We start from the raw sequence: 18,910 nt of genomic DNA on the forward strand, positions 1-18,910 counted from the left end.
ACTCCCGCCGCTATGGCGCCATATCCACGCGACCACAGACACCATCAAGAGACGCGCCGGAACTACGTCACCAACACGGTCTCGGGAGGGGCGGGGCTGCAGCCGCGGCTTTTGATACTAGAAGCTAATGTCAGATACTTGGTGAAACAGACTCAGTAAGGGAAGCAGGGGTGTGCACTCTTTAGAAACGATATTTATTGTAATAGAGGTAGAATGCCCGGGCTGCAGATGGGACGTAGGTCTCCGGCGACGGTTCGTTAGGACCTGAATGTGCTCTTCTCCGGATAGGAATCGTCCGCCTTGACCGATTTCAAGCGATTGGAGAGCACGGACCTGGTGGAGGAGCTGAAAAAGCATAATCGGCTCGCGCGGTGAGGCTGGCGCCACGTAGCTCTAAAATAGGGCCGCGCCTCCCCATGTGCCTCACCAGCCACCTGCAGCAACTTCCACCGAGGTTCCAGCTGAGCTTTTAGTAACCTAAGGGCCCGGATCTCCTCTGGAGAGGCCATGAAGAAAGGGCCCAGACTGGGAGGTGCTTCTCCTTGCAGTACCTGTGCCAGGGTCCTTGCAAGCTGGAGTATGGATTCCTGGCCCAGGGATAGTGGGGGCGGGGGAGGGGAGCAGTGAGACAATGGTTTCTCTTCACCTTCCACCCATACAGCTTATATCCACCTTTCCCAGTTTACCTCTTCCACTACTGCTAGAATTCGGCCCCCTGCTGGACCCCGAAGCACTGAAGCCAAGAGAGCAGCTTGGGCATTCTGCAGGCCATGGGCAGGCCCCAGTGCCATCAACACCACGTCAGGCTGGAAGCCATAAGCCAGGGGCAGCACCAGACCCAAGATGCAGCTCAGAAACCCCCCAGTCGTCTGTGGGGACAGAGGCAGAGCCTCAGGCTCTGATCTAGACACTGCTACTGGCTCCTGTAACCACCCTCCAAATCTCAGGGACCCTGGATTGTGAGCAGGCACCCCCAGGAAGACCAGGAGACAGAGAGAACCTCTCCAAACCGCAACACGACCCCTCACCTGTGGCAGTGGCGTGGAGATGTGGAACATGGACTCCACGGCTGCCTCCTTGCCCCGGATATTCAGCCATAGAACTCTCCTTTCCAGGAGTGAGCATCATGAATATGTATACATGTGCATGAGACCCTTTCGTGAACTTAATAACTGGGAGAGATGAGAGCTTGGGGCTCCAGCAGGGAGGAGGACATGTGTGACTGCCAACCTGGTATGGCTCTGCTTTCTGGGCACCCACTCTCAAACTGCACCTATGGAAGCCCCCCCATTCTGTACTGCGGTGTCCCCAGTTAAATGCCTGCTACCTGTTAACACACATGCACAACCGGGGAGATATGTAAGCTGAGAACCATACCCATGATCTGCAAGGTCCAGCGGTCGATCCAGCTGTCCCAGGGCCACACAGAGCAGCCTAAAAAGTTGACCCAGGGTAGGCTGTGCTCACACTGTCCAGTATCCAGCGCCTTCCCCACGCCATTAGTGGGGCATTCCCAGGTCCTTAGAGTCCCAAGTCAACCAAGCAAACTTTACCTCTGAGCTCCATGGGACAGGCATCGCTGAATGATCACTTCTACAGTTGCTGCTGTGGCAAGGGCGGCTGTGGCAGCTATGCCATTTCTTACCTATGGAATAAATAACAGGGAATCTAGAGACTGACACACACTTTGGAAAGTGCTCCCTATGGAGCACTTTCAGGAGGCAAGGCCAACTCCCAAACCCGGTTAGACAAGCCCTTTTGTGCTTTGTTTTGGTCCTGTCCAAATGGCTGCTACTGACTGACTTTCCCTACACTACAATATCAAATCACCCCACTTTCTATAAGCAAGATGCTTAAAACTACACTTCAAATTGTCTACTTCCTCTTTGCCAAAGAGCATTGCCTGGGCTCTGCACAAGGTAACATGTCAGCCCGCTGTTCGTGCCAACACACTATCTCCAGCAGCTCCCCTGGCAACCTACCTGCCCATCCAGGATCCCACCTAAGAGACACAGAATCTTCCCCAGGGCGACAAGACTCTCATCTTGGAATAGAGACTTGTGTAGCCTACGGTGGGCAAGCCAGAGGGACACATGGAAACCAAATCTGTATCAGCCGCACCGGTGCAGGCATAGACAGCCCCATCCTCAGACTGCTCGCCTCACCTGGCCCAGGCTTCGGTTTCCTCCCTCAAGGCTGACTCTTCCTGAAGGAGCACTCCAGGAGGTAAGGCCAGAGCAGCACCAGGCACAGCCAAGGCGACCGCTGTGCAGATCGGGGGTGTAGGACGGAGACAGACTTCATCCTGGAGAGGGCTCAGTGCAGCTTCTGCTGCTTCACACGTGGGGCTCTCAGTAAGCAGAGGCAGAGACCTCCCTTCAGGAAAGCGGGTGCTGGGACCCAGAACTGGTGCCACATCTAAACGGTTCAGAGTCACAGTCACTGCCTAAGCCTAAGGCGGAGGAGCTGCCAGCCCAGGTCCAGGTCATACTGACTTTGCTGGAGGCTTGCCCAGTGAGGGGCCTGGGCTGTCTGGACACTCTGGATGGACTCCAGGGCACTATGGGGGAGAAATAGAATTGTAAAGCTGACTCATGCTTCAGCCCCCCCCCCACCTACTCCAGTCTTCAAACCTCTGACATGGCACCATGAGTCCAAGAAGGGGGGGTGTGGGGTCACCAAGCAGTGTCTGCACCATCATGCACACTGACTGTGCTAGGGATTCCAGGTAGTATCCACCCTAGGGAGAGTGTTGAAACAGGACAGCGCAGGGGTGTCAGAGTGTGAGCGGCTATACCAGGCAGAGCACCTCACCTCGACTGATCCTCCCCTGGCCTTTGAGCCTCTCCACTGCCCCACACTTACCTCTAGCACAGCACAAATCCGGCCACCAGCCAGCACCTGCAGCAGCTGTGTGAGGTGGGCAAAGCATTCGGGTGTGGCTCGCATCCGCCCCTGCAGCACAGTGACTCGTGTATGACAGGCATCTGGACCCAGGACCCTAGGTTACTCCCCAGCCAGGCCGTGCTCTCACCTCAGGGTCCCCGATGGCAGAGTCAAATCCTGCTGAGACCAGCACCAGCTCAGGGTCAAACTACAGGCAGAGTCCAGGGGAAAGGAGCAAAAGAGAGCCATAGCCAGGTGAAGGGGAGGCCCCAGTGCTGCCCGTTCACATAACATCCGACTTTCAGAGACCCCCTTCCCCACTCCCCAAGGTTCATTCACACTCTGGTGGAATGGCTTACAAAGCTCCTCCTGCCTTCATAGTGGAACTTTAGGTTAGCCTAGGGTTTCCTGCTCTGGGGGACACCCATTACACAATCACCTCAAAGGCCAACGGGAGCAGCACATGCAGGAAGGCAGCCAAATAGTCAGCATTCCCCATTCCAACCTGCAGCAAGATCGAAGTGGACATTAGAGGACCAGGCCTATGAACGAGGGCTCCAGGGTCTTCACCCCTGGCAACAGAAGTCTGGGGAGAATGTTGCAGGATGCCCTGGATGACATTTGCAAACCCAGAGCTGGGGAACAGGAGAGGAAGGATGGACGGAGTGGGGAGGGGAACTTCGTACCTGATTCCAGGGCAAATTGACGGTGAAGCCTTGGCCCTGCCCTTGCCCAACCGCATGTGCATCGGACTCTTGAAGGAATGGCCAGAAGCGCCCATGCTCATAGCGGTGCCAGGAGAAGTAAAGGACACTATAGACAATTGGCCAGGTCAGAAGTGAGGTCCTTCAGGAGCTCCACAGCTTCTCAAATAACCCTGACTCCTAAAACCTGGATTTTATCCCCAAGTGGTACATTGTAGAGAAGGGCCGTGTTCACACCCCAGCTTACCTGGGGTCATCATCGAAGATGTACTGGATGCCCTGGCCATGGTGGATATCCCAGTCGACAATAAGAATCCTAAATTCAGACCATACTGGAGATCACCTTGCCACCGTCACGCCAGAAGCCCATCCAGGTGTGGAAGGAGCAAGTTAGGAATCTTGGCCCCCCAGCTCCACCTCTGCCAGTTTAGCTTATGTCCCCAACATGTACATACCTCTGCAGCCCATATTTCTGCTTGGCATGTTTGGCTGCTATAGCCACATTGTTGAACACACAAAATCCATTGGCAGCCTCCTTCTGACTGTGGTGTCCTGGAGGCCTGAGGTGCAAAATTGGGTACAGGGCACGTTGGGGTCATTCTGTCCCCTCACAGGGTCACACACAGACAGTTAATTTGAGGGGGAGGGCAGTTCTCACCTCACCAGGGCAAGCCCATTGTGCACAGCTCCTGTTAGCACAGCATCCACCAGCTGCAGTGCAGCCCCCACAGCTAGCCTGGCACAGTGAAAAGTGTTCTGTGGGGCCAGAGTGCAATTTAGCCTGCTGCCTGACCTACTTGTCCCAAATTGCAGGCCGACGGGGCTAGGACAATGGCAAGCAAAACACGGCAGGGTATGGTCACAAGCATGAACAAGAAGACATGGGCAGATGGGCAAACATGGGTATGGATACACATAGGCATGTGGACATAAATCGGAGTGTATACGCTGGCTCGCACCGGGTGGAAGTAGACAGCATCAAACTGCTTAGACAGTGCCTGGAGCTCCTCCTTGTCCAGGGTCTCGGTCCTCCGCACCAGGGCTACATATTCTGGGCTTCAGGTCAACAGGTAGGCCACCAGTGGTACACAGAGAAAAAGAAGCTGGGATTCCTGGTAGCAACACCCACCCAGCACTCCCCTTATGCCTTTGAGCCCACACCACGGTGAAACTGAGGGGCACTGCTAGGATCCCCAGCCCAGTCATTGTCTGACCTGTGCACCAGGCCCAACTCTTCCTCTGATGCCTCACAAGCTGTCAAACACAGGCACCTTTGTTGCAGGCCACGCTGCCGCAGGCCATCCAGGGCTGCAGTCAGGCGCTCTGGACACTCAATTTCGCACTCGGGGCTAGAGTAGACAAGGATCTCAGTGTTCAGAGTTTCCTCCCGGCCCCCTACTTCTGTCAAGACACACTTACTCATCCCAGAGCAGCCGGGTGGCTGTCATATCCTCGTGGTACACAAGTGCTGTACCCATGGCCACACCGTGGTCACTTTGATCCACTCTAGCGTATACACGCCCTCTGCTGGCAGGTGACTGCACTGTCTGGTCCCACCTAACAGCGCGCACGTAAACAGCCCCTCGCTTGGGACAGAGCCGGGTAGCAGACCCTGGACCTGAGTAAGAACGCACCACCCAAGGGTCAGACCCGGTTGGTAGTCAGAAGCAAACCACTAGAAACTGAGACAAGCCGGTGCACAGCGTGGTTCCCGACATCTAACTTCCGGCTTCCTCCTTCTCAGACTTGGTCCCGCCCTCAGGCGCGATTAGGGTGGAGTAGACCAGCTGAACTCCCGTCGGGTTCCTCCAGCATCTCTGGATGTGATCTCGGCCTAGTGCTACAGCTGCGGTACCACCGCCAACAACGTGTGGCACGGAGCCTGTGTTCAGTGTCCCTCTTGAAATGGTTGGGAAGACGGGGCTGCTTGTCCTCAGGCAATCAGTGCAGCCGCTGCTATGTTCCCTTCTTTCCCCAACATTCTGGAGCCTAAATTCTCCCTGCTTAGGCCACAGGGTCAGACATGCCAACTGTCCGTCACATCCAGTTTACCTGCTCCCCCAGGTGAAAGGGTGGAAGAAAGGGAGGTGAGCAAGGTGTGTACACATGCCCGCACAGGAGCTGGCCTGAGCTGTGTCATGGCACAGAGTTTCAAAATGGGACTGACAAAAGACCACAGGTGAGAAAGAGGCCACCAGAATGGAAGGATTGTGTCGGAGGCCAGGTCGGGAAGGAACGCTGCAGCACAGTGTAGGGCCAGGAAGGGCAGAGGGGTCTGAGCAAGGAACGGGATGAAGGGAGGGGATCTTGGACCTTGGAATGAAGGTAAAAAGGCCAGCCAAAGGAACCCACCCTGATCCTGAAATCAGAACCAATGAAAGAAACCCACCCTGGCCATGAAATCAGAGCCAGTGAAAGAAATACTTTAGCCTCGAACCCAGAACTCTGAAACCAATGCCAAAGAAACACACTTTGGCCCTAGAATCAGTCAGTGAAAGAAATAAGTGTTCATCCTGAAAATAGAGCCAAAAAGCTTTAAAAGGCCAGCGAAAGAAACACAGTTTGGCCGTGAAATCAGCCATCTACCTCTGCACCAGACCAACTAAACTAACCAATCCCTGAAAAGGGAAAATTAACCAGTCCTTCTCCCCGGGAAAACTCCCCACCTAAGAAGCCCTGTATAACCTATGCACCTGTTCAGTTTGCTGCTGCCCTTTTCCACCGTGGCAGAGGCAGCCACTCTCCTGAATTCTTCCCTCGTGATAAATCTCGTTGAGCGAGGTTTGGGTGAGACCTTCTTTCGCTGGAGTTGTAACACTTTCACTAGGGAAACCTTCCCTCAGCCGTGTCAAGTCGTTACAACTTCACTGGAGAGGTGGAGCAAGGCTGTAACACTTTTGTTGGGAAACCTTCCCCTAGAGTTGTTACATTCTGGGGCACCAGAACCAAACTGTAACAGCTTGGCTGGGGAAGTTCTCTCCTGCAAGGGGCAGCAATGTTACATTGGGTAAACCTTTCCCTAGAGCTGGGCTGTAAACTGCTACATTTACTGTGACCTTCCTTATTCCCTGGCTAGACTAGAACACTCTTCCACCGGAGCTGTAATACCCAGTATTCCCTGGCCTCCGACTGCCAGAATACTTTTCCATCTGAGCTGTAACACTCAGTATTCCCTGGTTCCCAAGTGCTAGGATCCCTTTCCATTCAAGTCGTAGTGCTTACAGAAGCATTACAGATCAAAGGAGACATGAGTTCAATTCTGAACTAATGTTGTCCATGTATGTTTTTTGTTTGGTTGGGTTTTTTTTTTTTTTTCAGCCCAGGCCTGTCGCCAGTTCTGAAGTCCTTACCTCAGCCTCTTGAGTGCTGGGATTACAGATGTATCCCATCGTGCTTCCCGAAGCAAGATGTCCCAAGATGAAGAGAGGTGCCTGGGCGATGCCAGTAGAGGTAAGTTGTTGGTCAGAGAATAGAACCCACCTCACTGGATCTCGGAGAGCTGCTAAGACCAGAGATAACATTCCTCTCTAGAAACTTTGACCATAAGAAGACAAATGCAGCTGGGTGGTGGTGGCATAGGCCTATAATCCCAGCACTCGCACTTGGGAGGCAGAGATAAGAGATCTCTGTGAGTTCAAGGCCAGCCTGGTCTATAGAACTAAAACTATTACACAGAGAAACTCTGTCTTGAAAAAACAACAACAAAAAAAATTGCACTCTCAGAAAGTCAGAAAGAAAGGACCTTCTGAGCCAGGCGGTGGTGGCGCACGCCTTTAATCCCAGCACTCGGGAGGCAGAGGCAGGCGGATCTCTGTGAGTTCGAGGCCAGCCTGGTCTACAAGAGCTAGTTCCAGGACAGGAACCAAAAAGCTAAACCCTGTCTCGAAAATCCAAAAAAAAAAAAAAAAAAAAAAAAAAGGACCTTCTGTCTTGGTCTTAGCATCATCGTCCCCATTATCTGCCCTTGCACCCTGCATCAGGCTCCATAGACACCCTGCTCAGACTCTAAGCCTTAATTAGAGTATAGTTACTGAAGAAGGGAGGGGACCAAGCCCTAATGTGATGGCTTGAGGACCACTGGCGAGGACAAGGTGGCACCGGCACGGCACTTTGACCTGGGAAGAGTCAGAAGCATGACACCTCTACTAGGTGGAGCGCAGGGAGCTCAGGCTGCCTCTTTTTGTGCACAGACTAGCAGTTCAGAGAAATGGTCGGAGCTCAGACATTGGGCCACACAGTCGGAATGGGAGATCTACAAAAGGGTTTATTTGCACCCAGCCACTTAAGCACACAAAATGACTGGTTTACATTCCAGGCTAAGGGCGTAAGAGAATCCACCTCCATCACAGGAGAGATGATATCCCTGAGTCAGTGTCCCCAAAACCTCTATCTCCTTCCTTCTTGGGAGTTGGCCTTGACACTGTCCAGAGCAAGCAGAGCTCAGGGAACAGCACTAAGCTCTGCCAGACCTGAGACCTTGTCACTGGTGAAGGGAGCACTAGTTCCGCGTTAGGCGGGGGTCTTGGACAAAAAGCTTAGACGTTCTTCCAGGGTCATCTGGGGCACCCAGAAGCAGAGGAGCAGATCTGGAGATCCAGAATTCGAGGATCTACTCAGTCTCTCCAAGTAGATGACTTGGGATAAAAGCCCCAGGAACTGTCAGAGTGCTAACCAGGATTCCTCTTCCAGGGAAGGGGAGCCAAAGTGCCTGTGAGGCTCCCAGTCGGGCTCCTTAGGATACCCCAGACTACCCAAAGGTCTTCATAGAGCTGTCTCCTTTGGGACTCTGGCTCCTAGCTGCCTGGGAGGCTTGAAGCTGAGCACTTCCTTGTAAGTAACACCTGCAGAAAATGAGGAGAAGCAGATGATAAAGAAGTTAGTCCAAGCCGGGCAGGCAGAGGCGGGCAGATCTCTGTGAGTTTGAAGCCAACCTGGTCTACAAGAGCTAGCTCCAGGACAAGCTCCAAAGCTCCAGAGAAACCCTGTATCAAAAAATCAAAAAGAAAAAAAAAAAAGCCAAGAAGTTAGTCCAACGTTCACCTAAGGGGAAAAGCTAGCACCCCATGGGCTTTTAATCCTAAATGGGCCAATCCCCTTAAAAACACTTAGTGTAAACAGGGCAGGGGTGGCAGCACACGCCTTTAATCCCAGCATTCAGGAGGCAGAGGCAGGTGGATCTCTGTGAGGTTAGCCTGGTCTACAGAGAGAGATCCAGAACAATCTGAGGCTGTTACAGAGAAACTCTGGGGGCGGGGAAAGGAGTAAGGTGCGGAGGGGAGGGGTAGGGCGGGGCATCACTTTGTGTGAAAACTTCTATAAAGGTACATTTCCAGGAAAACATGATGAGAGCTTATGTTCAAAAAAAAAAAAAAAAAGGAAGCTTGTGTTCCTGTCCACAGACTTAGCTGTACATCCTCTGTGGTCTATGGTAAAAGCAAAAGCGCCCAGGCACAGTGTGTAGGTGGAGACCACAGATCAGATCTGTGGCCTGTGGTTAAGGGAGTTAGTTGTTTTGATTAGCAGCAGAAGGGTTTCATCACAAAGAACCAAATTCACAAACACATGACAACACAGAAGGGAAGAATGCCTGCTAGGATTGCAGAAGAACCTTGCAGGGCATGATTTGAGAACCCTAACCCATCCAGCCTTTCCCACATCAAGGTGCAAGAACATGGCCTGAAGCCCGGTGATGGTGGTGCACGCCTTTAATCCCAGCACTTGGGAGGCAGAGGCAGGTGGATCACTGTGAGTTTGAGGCTAGCCTGGTCTATGGAGTGAGTTCCAGGACAGCCACAGCCACGGCTGTTATAAAAAGAAACCCTGTCTCGAAAAACCAAAAAAGCATGGCATGGGATCTAAAGCAGGCAGGACAAGGGATAGCGTGTCCCGGTAGACATGTCCTCAGTCAGCCCTACTTCCCAGGCTAGACTGCCAATTTGGAGCAGACACCAGAGGCTAGTTCCAGCTCATGGACCAGTGGGCAGCCTGAGGCCGGTTCTCAAAGATATAATAAGGGTCCTCAATGTAAGAGGACAGCCTATTCAGAACCTGCAGGTTCAACACACAGCCATGGATGGATCTGGGACTGAAGATGTGAGGAAAAGGCTAGGCCTTGGAACTGCATGGGAATAGACTGTCCCCCATGGCCAGAATATGAAAAAGATGTAGTTGTTTCAGGAGGAGTCCTGAAAAGGGGTAAGGATAAATTCAAAAGGGGTGAGAAGGAAGTCATAAGGATAAGTGGTTGGTGGAGAGGACTCCAGTGTGGTCTAGACATGAGGATGCTGGGCAACACGGGCAGGGGAGAGGACAGGGAATTAGTAGAGGCCAAGGGTATTGCTGTCCTGAACACACAGATGCTCCACCGTTCTCGGGACCTGTCATGTGCCAGCCTCTGAAGGCGCGGCCTCAAGGGACACTCTTTCCCACTGCCTTCTTCTGCTCTAGCCAAAAGTCAGCCTGGCCAAGTTGTACTGTCCCACAATGCCCTTTGACCTCCCAACCTTTTATCTCATCTGCAATCCAGGGGACAGAGGCTCATGCACACAGGGCACACAGGGTCCAAAGCCAGACATTATGTAGAACCCACACTCACGCTTCCATTCCTCAAGGGTGCGGTCTACGTCATCAAAGGAGTCATCATATTTCTGAGCCTTGGACTCATCCTCAGTATCCTGCAGGGACTCAAAGTATGGATGGGCCAGTGCCTCAGCTGCTGTCACCCGCTGTTCTGAGTCCAGCACCAGCATCTTTTCTAGAAGGTTCACAGCTATGGGGAGAGCAAATGAGGCCAAGCCACGGAATAGGACATACCTAAAAGCCTAAGATCTTCACCCACCCAGCCCTACCCTGAGGGCTTGCGTTGGTCAGGACAGAGGCAAAATCCTTTTTTTCCAGCTCAGGAAGGCCTTCCATGTAGTTCTTGGCCTATAGAGGTCAGGGGAAGAGTGATAGGCCAGCTCCCAAACCCAAGTCCAGCTCACCACCCAGCTTCCCACTGACCTCAGCACTCTGTAACTTCTGTACAAACTCAGGAGGGGGTGTCCCTGTGACCTTCATGATCTCCTTCAGCTGGTCCAGGTCTGTACCAAGGTCAGGAACACAGTGCAAGGGCAGAAGGTGGCCCACCCAGCACCCACACTGGACTGAAGTCCCATGATGCTCTACATAGAAGGATACGGTCACTGCCTTTGAACAGAATCTTCCCTGTAATCATCTCTGCCATGATGCAGCCGACAGACCAAATGTCCACTGAGATACGCATCAGTGCCCCCACAGACAAGCATAGCATTCATATTCACAAGAGAAGAGGACATGCAAGAGACCATATATGGAAGACAAGTATACATGACCAGGAGGGGTGTACACAGGCACGGAGCACAGGGAGTCACTGAGGAGAGTAGCAGAGCTCCACCCCAGCTCAGGAGCCTCCTGGAGGTAGTGCCTACAAAAAGCTCCCTATCAAGAAATGAGGAAGGGGGCTGAAGAGAGGCTAATCAGTTAAGAGCACTGGCTGCTCTTCCAGAAATCCTTGGTTTGGTTCCAGTAACCCATGGCAGCTCACAACTATCCATGACTCCAGTTCTAGAGGATCCAGTGCCATCTTCCGGCCTCTGCACTCACCAAGTACACACATAGATAAGTACTTATACACATAAAATAATTTTTTTTAAAAAATGGAGAAGGGTAAAACATGTCTTTAATTCCAGCACTTGTGGGGCAGAAACAGGTGGATCTCTGCGGATTCAAGGCTAATCTGATCTACATTGTGAGCTCCAGGAATAGCCAGAGCTATACAGTGAGACTATATCTCAAAATCAAAACAAAACAAAACAAAAAAAACAAAAAACAACCAAAAAGTATAAAATAGTAATGATAATGATGAAGGAAGGGCTGAACCGAGGTGTATCGCAATGACAGAGCACTTGCCTAGCATGAATAAGACTCTGTGTTCCACCCACACACTACAGAAACAAATAAAAACGAATGGGTAAATGGAGGTGGGGAGTGTGCGTTGGGATTTTTAGATAGCCTCTTTCTTACCTGTCTGTGTGTAGCGCATCCAATTCAAGATGACCTCTGGTGCCCGGTACCACCGGGTCACCACATACCCCGTCATCTCACTGTCTGCCTGTCTGGCTAGGCCGAAGTCTAGGATCTGAAGAAGTATCGGAGGTGGAACTAAGACACTGAGGACAGGCCAGATGTGGTCCAGAAGACTCTAAGAAGCTGGGCTTGAAGCCTCCACACTGGAGCTTTTGCCCGCTTTGGTCTTGGTTCTCCCAGGCTTCTCCCTGAGGTCAGTTCACCTGGCCCTACCCACCTCAGGAGCAAGTGCTAAGAATTTTCCTCTACTTTGCCATCCCCTGATCACTTTTAGGAGCCTCCAAACTCCTGCCCTGGGTGACTAGGGACGTTAGCCACTCTTTACCTAAAGCAGGTACCTGACCCCAGGACCCATTCGCTGCTCAGCCTCAGATGCCTGAGGTCTGTCCCTTTTCCTGGGATAAAGGTCAAGAAGGCCAGTAGGGTGACAGAAGGGGCCCCCACCCCCATCTTGGTCACTTTCCCCACCCAGTGACACCTTCAGCTCACAGTCTTCATTCACAGCCAGGTTGCCAGGCTTCAAATCCTGAGGGAAGAAAGATGGCCACCGTGACTCACCTGCCAGAGCAAGGCCCAGGCAGCACTTTCCTAGGGCCACCAAAACAGGCCTGGCCCTTTTGAGGAAGGGCAGAGGGCTGGGGTCCCCAGAGCAGGCTTTCAACTGGGGATCGGTTATATGCATTCCCATCGTACTTCTATTTTGCCTTTTTATGGGTTAGCAATGGAAGCTGAGTTTGAGCACTTCTGTTTACACAGGTGGGGAGGAGCAGTCAGGTAATCTCCCAGCCCCACCAAGACTCACTCTGTGGATGACACCGGCAGCGTGGATATACTGTGGGAGACAGGGAGTTCGGCCGTCAGCTCAGCGGGCGCCCCAAGCCTCACAGCTCTACCCTGCCCAGCCAGGAAGCTCTGTCCCCCTCCCTGTAGCCACCTCAACTTACCTTCAGCCCCTTCAGCATCTGATACACAAGAAACTGGATTCTGTCTTCACTCAGAGTCTCATGCTTCATCAGCTTGCCCAGATCAGTGCCCATGAACGGCATCACCAGGTAGCTGTGGAAACAAGGGAGGCAGCCAATGCAGGGCTAGTCCCTAGACCTAAGCTAACACACACTGGGCCCAGTTCACACTTTGCCAAACCCCATCCCAGCAGGAGCCACTACAGTATTACTCTGTAGCACCCATTCCTCACTAGCTTTGGGGTCCTACCATACTGTGATGCTTCAATCCCACCATGCCCTGCTAGGCTCCTACCTTCTGTCCACACCTATCTTGGACAATTACACCATCTCGATGCATGCTCATATCCCCACTTTCCAAAAGGGCAGGCAGGGTTGGGAGGGCTTTGTTTTTGAGGAAAGGTCTCACTTTGCAGTCCTTTCTGGCCCGGAACCCACTGTGCAGACCAGGATGACCTCAAACACACAGAGAGCTCTGCCTCCTAGGAGCTGGAATTAAAGACCTTCATCCCCACATTTGGTCTTGTTTTGTTTTCAGTTTATTCTTTACATGTCTGGATGTTTTGTCTCCGTGTATATTTGTGCACCATGTGTGTGCAGTGCTCGTGGAAACCAAAAGAGGGTATCAACTCTTCTGGGACTTGAATTATAGACAGTTGTGAGCTACCATGTAGGTGATGGGAATCAAATGCCGGTCCTCTGGAAGAACAGCCAATGCTTTTAACCGCTGAGCCATCTCTCCATCCCTTGGCTCTTGGTTTTTTGATTTGTTGTTGTTGTTTGTTTGTTTTGTTTTGTTTGAGACAGGGTCTTATGCAGCCTAAAATGGCCTCAAATGTCTGGTCCTCCTACCTCCATCTCCCTGGGATTACAAGTGTGTGCCACCACACTCTGCCTCAGGGTTTTAAAATGCCTGACTGAATAGCATCATATGCCAGGTGAGCAGCTAGGGCTGCTCCTGGAGCTGGCTCTTCAGATCATTTAGTTGTATTGATACTTCAGGCACTGTGAGGGCCCAAATGCCAGGCATAAAAGGAAGAAAAGGTTTGGTTCTACTAGGGCATGTCAGTATCCAGGGATACCTATAGTATATGGGAGTGCGGTGAGGAGCCAGTGGACAGACTTCACTTGGGCCATGGAAAGAAGGCCTCCAGCCCACTTAGAACCTGAAGCCAGTACCCAGAAGCTGTCCAGGTCCCTCCTGCCACACACAGGGTAACCAGGAATCTGGGGCAGGAGTTGGGGCTGAAAGGTTGGATGTTCAGGTGGTTGGCGGGATAGACAAAGAAGAAAGACATCATCCACCCCAGGGGACAATGGAGCCATAGTATATCTTGACTTCTGCCAGTCAGCAGCGAAGAGCCCGTCACCCACTCCAGCCCTCTGGTTGATAACAGTATGAGTCCAGGGATGACCAACCATAGGCTAGGACATGCCCTATCTGCCAGTAAAAGGCAGCAATGGTTCAGATTTGGGGCCACAAACTGGGTGCCAGGGTCTTGAACACAAACATCCTATCCAAGGTTCAAACTTGAGGCAATGTGGAAGTACCAAGCTTTGAAGAAGAAAGAGCCATGACGCTACCAGGGCATGGCAGGGTTCATAGCTCCCAGGAGCATGCAGGAGTGTGAAGTGGACTCTGGTAAGAGGAGTGGGTGGGCAGTGTGTACCCTATCCCTCACTTGGACTACGGGAGAAGGCCCCCAACCTGACCCAGAACCTTAAGCTGACACCTAGGAGCCACCTAAGTCCCTCCCACCCTGAGCCAGCCCAGGCCAGCACTCACAAGTCTGTGAAGTCATCCAGAGTCTCATCAGGAGTGAACACATCCAGTAGGCCAATCACCTGGGGAACAAGGGTCAGACAGGATGGAGAGCGCGTGGCAGATGCAAGGACTCAGTGCGCACCCAGGGTGGCACTGTACTCCTGGTAGAAAGCCCTCCTATAACTAGCCTCGTCTCCTCCACTGTGCCCACTGTCAGCTCAGCCCCCACCCTGGTACATTTGCCCACAGATACAGGCTATTTTTGGATGCTGACAGCCGGGATACTCTGGGAGGAGGGGCAGTCTCAAGTCTGGGTCGACTCCAGGCTTCTGGGCAATCCAACCCCTTAGTCTTCCCTCCCCGCTTCTTTTCTCCCCCAGCGAAGCAGACCCAAGACCAAAGTGGGGAAAGTCCCTTGAGAGGAACGAACACCTGATAAGTCCTTCTTGGGGCCATCCCCTGGGTGTCAAGGCCAAGAGGAAGCACCAGTTTAAACAGCTTCTGGTTGAGGGAGTTGGACAACAGATGGACAGTGTGACGTTGGTTTTCCAGGACTTGGTTGGGGGACAGGAGCTTTAGGGTCAAGGAGGCTTCCCTGAGGAGGGCTGCATAGCCATGTATCAGCAGGGATGTGTAAAAGAGCAGAGAGAGGCAGGATGCCTGATGGCCAAAGCAGGAGCGAAACACCTCCAGAGTAAGGAACAGAGAGGGAGTCCGAGTGGCTGAAGCCCAGGCCGAGGAAGAACCAAGGAGAGGACAGAGGAAGCCGAAGGAAGACCTCAAACTCACATCCCAGAGGCAGATTTGGATTTGATCCACAGAGCTGCTGTGGAAGGAAGGATTTAAACAAAGATGTAACGCTGAGGGGCCAGGCGGTGGTCATGCACATCGGCAATCCCAGCACTTGAGAAGCAGAGGCAGACGGATCTCTGTGGATTTGAGGCCAGTCTAGTCTACAAAGCAAGTTCCAAGACAGCCAGAGAGGATACACAGAGAAACCCTGTCTCAAAAAGCCAAGTGAAAAAAAAAATAGATATAATATTGAATATGTCCGCCGGGTGGTGGTGGCGCACGCCTTTAATCCCAGCACTTGGGAGGCAGAGGCAGGCGGATCTCTGTGAGTTCGAGACCAGCCTGGTCTACAAGAGCTAGTTCCAGGACAGGCTCCAAAACCACAGAGAAACCCTGTCTCGAAAAAAAACCAAAAAAAAAAAAAAAAATATTGAATATGTCCTCTGAGTTCAATGAAAGGACAGAGAGAATGAGGCAAGAATAGACAGAGAGTAAAGGGCAGATGAGTGAACACTTAGATCATGGCCAAAGTTGGAAGGAAGAGCAAGGATAGGAAAGGCCTGGGGACAGACAAACCACAGATGTGACCTGAGAACTTAGCCCATTCTGCAGAACAGATAGGGAATAGTGTCCTAGAGGTCAAGAGAAGTCCATCAAAGGAATAAAACTTCTGCACTTTAATGGTGTAGAATGTGACCCACAGCCCAGGACCAGAGCTTGAGGGGGAGGGGAATAGGTTAGGGCTAGATCTATGGCAGCCTCATCTCTGGTGAGTGAGGCATACAGCCTGTCCAAACTTCATTTTCCACAAGAAGGTAGCTACAACCGCAGCCTCCCAGAAGGTGTTGGGTCATCCTGAAGGCTAGCGCACCCAGGTGAGGGCAGGAGCATAGCTGGGTGGAAGACCCTTGGCAAGGCAGAATGAAGAAGCCCACAACCCTTGGCTGGAGAAGGGTGAAGGATAGGTAGGTGGATAGGTGGGAGTTGGGGGCTCTGAGGACAGGGGGTGGGGGCTACACCCATGAGAACAAAGCCTTTTACTGTTTTTTGTTTGCTTGTTTTACTGTTTACGGGTTTACAGGGAAGTGGGGAAGCAGACACAGCTGGGCTGGCGTTCAGTGTAAGCAGGCTTCACGAAGGAAATAAATAAAGATCCATCATGTCAGCCAAGAGTGGTAGTGGTGAAGCAATGGGGGTCAGTTTGCTGTTAGCCACAGGGAGTTCATTGTTCCATGGGACTATTGACTGATGACCCAGGAGGTTAAAACAGGGCTAGCACAACAGTCCAGATGGGGAAGAGAACTCACAGCCTCAGGAAGATAAGAAGAAAAAGCTCCCTGGCTGAGAGAAGGATTCTGATGGCCAGCAATGCCGATATGAGAGGCACTGGGGCAGCCACGTGCAGTATCCTACCACAGGTAGGTAGGACTGGAATTGAGATGCTTTACCTGAGGGAAGAAATACACACCCACAATGGTGGCAGTAACGCTCTGCTCCTTTTAAGCCCTGTATCCACAGAGACTTGAGGCTTTCGGATGACAGAGCCAGGGTGCATAGTTCTAGAGACCTGCCCCCCTGGAATAGAAGACTCAGGATGTGGGCAAAAGAAGACCTAGGGTGGGGAAGAGATGCTCTTCCAGGAAAACCCTCTTTCCTACCAGTCTGAGACGAGACAGGGTTTGGAGTGAGCCCTGAGGAGCCCTTAGGCCTAGAACATACCCTGACCACTGACTGCCTGGGCTGAGAAAGTACATACAGGTGGACCAAAAGTGAAACCAAGTCACTGAAGCAGAGGCTGAAAACTTGTAGTGTCGCCCCGATGGAGGTCTGGGATGCCTCCACTTCCCTCCTGGAAGCTGCCGATAGCTTACTCAAGCAGGAGGCTAAGTAGGAAGGAGGTACCAGGCCCCCAGGAAGCTGAGGCAGTGGGCAGGATTTGAAGGGGAGGGCAGGATGAGAGGTGGCCAGTGCACAGTGTCCGCTTCTGGTGCGGGCGTTGGACTCACGTTCTCGTGGCGCATGTGTTTGAGGAGGCGCAGCTCTCTGTAGGCGCGCTTGGCAAACAGCTCCGACTGGAAGGGCCGGTACAACTTCTTGATGGCCACCTTGTTACCAGTGCGGCTGTCTATTGCAGAGCTGCGGGGCGGACAGCTTGGCTAGAGAACCCGCCCCGTAATCGCCAGCGGCCGCCTGCCCTGCCTGCCACCCCGTCCGACGAACGCTCACCACACTGCACCATAGGCACCAGAGCCCACGGGCTGCAGGTCCTGGTACACGGCGCGCACCTCCCAGGCCGTTTTGGTCACCTCCTGGCGGTAAAAGCCCTTGCGGGCGGGTGGCGGGGAGCTCATCCCCGGCCGGAGCACTGCGCCCCAGGACCGGACCCGGGATCAGGGGCTCCGCCCGCGCGCCCCGGATCACTGCGTAGCACCGGGAGGACTCCGCGCCGCCGGCCCGCCTGCCCGCCTGCCTGTGGGGCTTTCCCTTGGGATCGTCACCCTGAACTCTCTGTAACCGCCAGCTCCCACCCGACCCTTGTCTCTGGCCGGCAAAGTGGTCCCTCCCGGCCCACTGACCAACCGGGCCCTTGAGCCCTGAGCACGTGACACCCCCGTTTGCCCTCCGGCCCCTGCGGAAACCCGAGGAGGCCTCCGGGGTTGGGCGGAAGGCTTGGAAAGGGAGGGGGAATTGCCCCATAGCTCACTCCGGACCTGGGGCGGGAGATGGTGCTGAAACACCCTGGCCAGGCTCTATCCTCAATAGATTTCTCGGCTCTGGGGTCTTAGCAGGTGCTTCTCAGAATTCCAACCTTTCCTGATCTTTCAGAACGTTAGGCCCATTCTAGGCAACTTAAGTTCACCAACTTCTACGCCAGCCCCAGGTCAGGTCCACCTGCCCACTTACCAATCACACCCGAACTCAATTGTTTTCCTGTTCCTGGCTTAACTCCTCTTTCCCAAGGATGCCCCGCCCCTAGGACTGATTCATTCTTCTTCTCTATGGAGGAGGTATTTGGTTCTGTCTCCCAGACATCTCAGGTTGCATCCCCAACCCCATTGTGAGCACTGGCTCTTCATTTCCTAATCTAGGAACCAGAGGGATTGATCATACAGACCCTTCTAGGGCCCCATTGCCCCTCTGTTCCCCGCCTTGGCCCCCACCTGGTATGTGGAGTGCCTGCTTTAAGCACTGAACAGGACTGGCCCCTGTATCTACCTCACCTGCTATCCAGTTTGGCCTTCAAATCAGAATGAGCTAAAGTGTGTCCCTGCCCCCCCCCCAAAAAAAAGAGGGGATCCTATGTGGACTTTCAGCTTGATGCCTCCATGTGAGCTTCCTCTCTGGGATTTGGCCAAGACCTGAACCAGATGAATCGGGAGGATAAAGCAACCATCCTTCCCACAGCCTGGTGACCAGAGTCCTTCCAGGACCCCACTGGGTTGATGAGTAGTAACAGGATCCAGCAGAATTCTCTTCCCCTCCCTCCATGCCTGCCTGCCTGCTGCCGTGAATCAGCAGCTCAAGGCCAGCCAGGGCAGCTTTACACCTGGGCAGCCGCTGGTGATGTGGCACATTCGCAGGCAGACATGAGCAGGCAGGGAAGCTCTGGGCCACTCAGACCACATCTGCCTGTATCCTGTGCCCGCTGGATCTGACCACCCACCCACATCCTCCAACAAGCTCCCCAGTCCCCT

The 18,910-nt window shown here is 53.0% G+C and overlaps 2 protein-coding genes across 4 annotated transcripts; both read right to left on the reverse strand.

The window, feature by feature from the left end:
* Positions 1-212: 212 nt before the first annotated feature.
* On the reverse strand, positions 213-5,506 carry Hdac10 (histone deacetylase 10). Of its 2 annotated transcripts, XM_057791391.1 has the most exons (20): positions 5,010-5,506; positions 4,805-4,939; positions 4,550-4,646; positions 4,249-4,346; positions 4,046-4,150; positions 3,838-3,906; positions 3,573-3,699; positions 3,326-3,391; positions 3,035-3,094; positions 2,866-2,955; positions 2,634-2,740; positions 2,496-2,560; positions 2,166-2,418; positions 1,983-2,067; positions 1,554-1,645; positions 1,378-1,434; positions 1,029-1,107; positions 687-869; positions 428-587; positions 213-345 (listed from the first exon to the last, which is right to left on the reverse strand). In XM_057791391.1, exons 1-20 carry the CDS (start codon positions 5,066-5,068, stop codon positions 311-313), a joined length of 2,022 nt encoding a protein of 673 aa, XP_057647374.1. In that variant the 5' UTR covers positions 5,069-5,506; the 3' UTR covers positions 213-310. The 2 variants fall into 2 exon arrangements, with proteins under 2 accessions (XP_057647374.1, XP_057647373.1); XM_057791390.1 differs by having other exon boundaries at positions 4,805-5,506.
* A 2,335-nt stretch (positions 5,507-7,841) lies between these two features.
* Positions 7,842-18,164, reverse strand: Mapk12 (mitogen-activated protein kinase 12). 2 transcript variants are annotated; one of them, XM_057791393.1, is made up of 12 exons: positions 18,120-18,164; positions 17,222-17,351; positions 14,445-14,503; positions 12,641-12,752; positions 12,499-12,528; positions 12,175-12,222; positions 11,634-11,748; positions 10,770-10,841; positions 10,593-10,672; positions 10,439-10,517; positions 10,186-10,359; positions 7,842-8,431 (listed from the first exon to the last, which is right to left on the reverse strand). In XM_057791393.1, exons 2-12 carry the CDS (start codon positions 17,234-17,236, stop codon positions 8,352-8,354), a joined length of 864 nt encoding a protein of 287 aa, XP_057647376.1. In that variant the 5' UTR covers positions 17,237-17,351; positions 18,120-18,164; the 3' UTR covers positions 7,842-8,351. The 2 variants fall into 2 exon arrangements, with proteins under 2 accessions (XP_057647376.1, XP_057647375.1); XM_057791392.1 differs by lacking the exon at positions 18,120-18,164 and adding an exon at positions 17,442-17,786.
* Positions 18,165-18,910: the final 746 nt, after the last annotated feature.

This window comes from Chionomys nivalis, chromosome 17 (assembly GCF_950005125.1).
Source record: "Chionomys nivalis chromosome 17, mChiNiv1.1, whole genome shotgun sequence".
NCBI classification, from domain to species: domain Eukaryota; kingdom Metazoa; phylum Chordata; class Mammalia; order Rodentia; family Cricetidae; genus Chionomys; species Chionomys nivalis.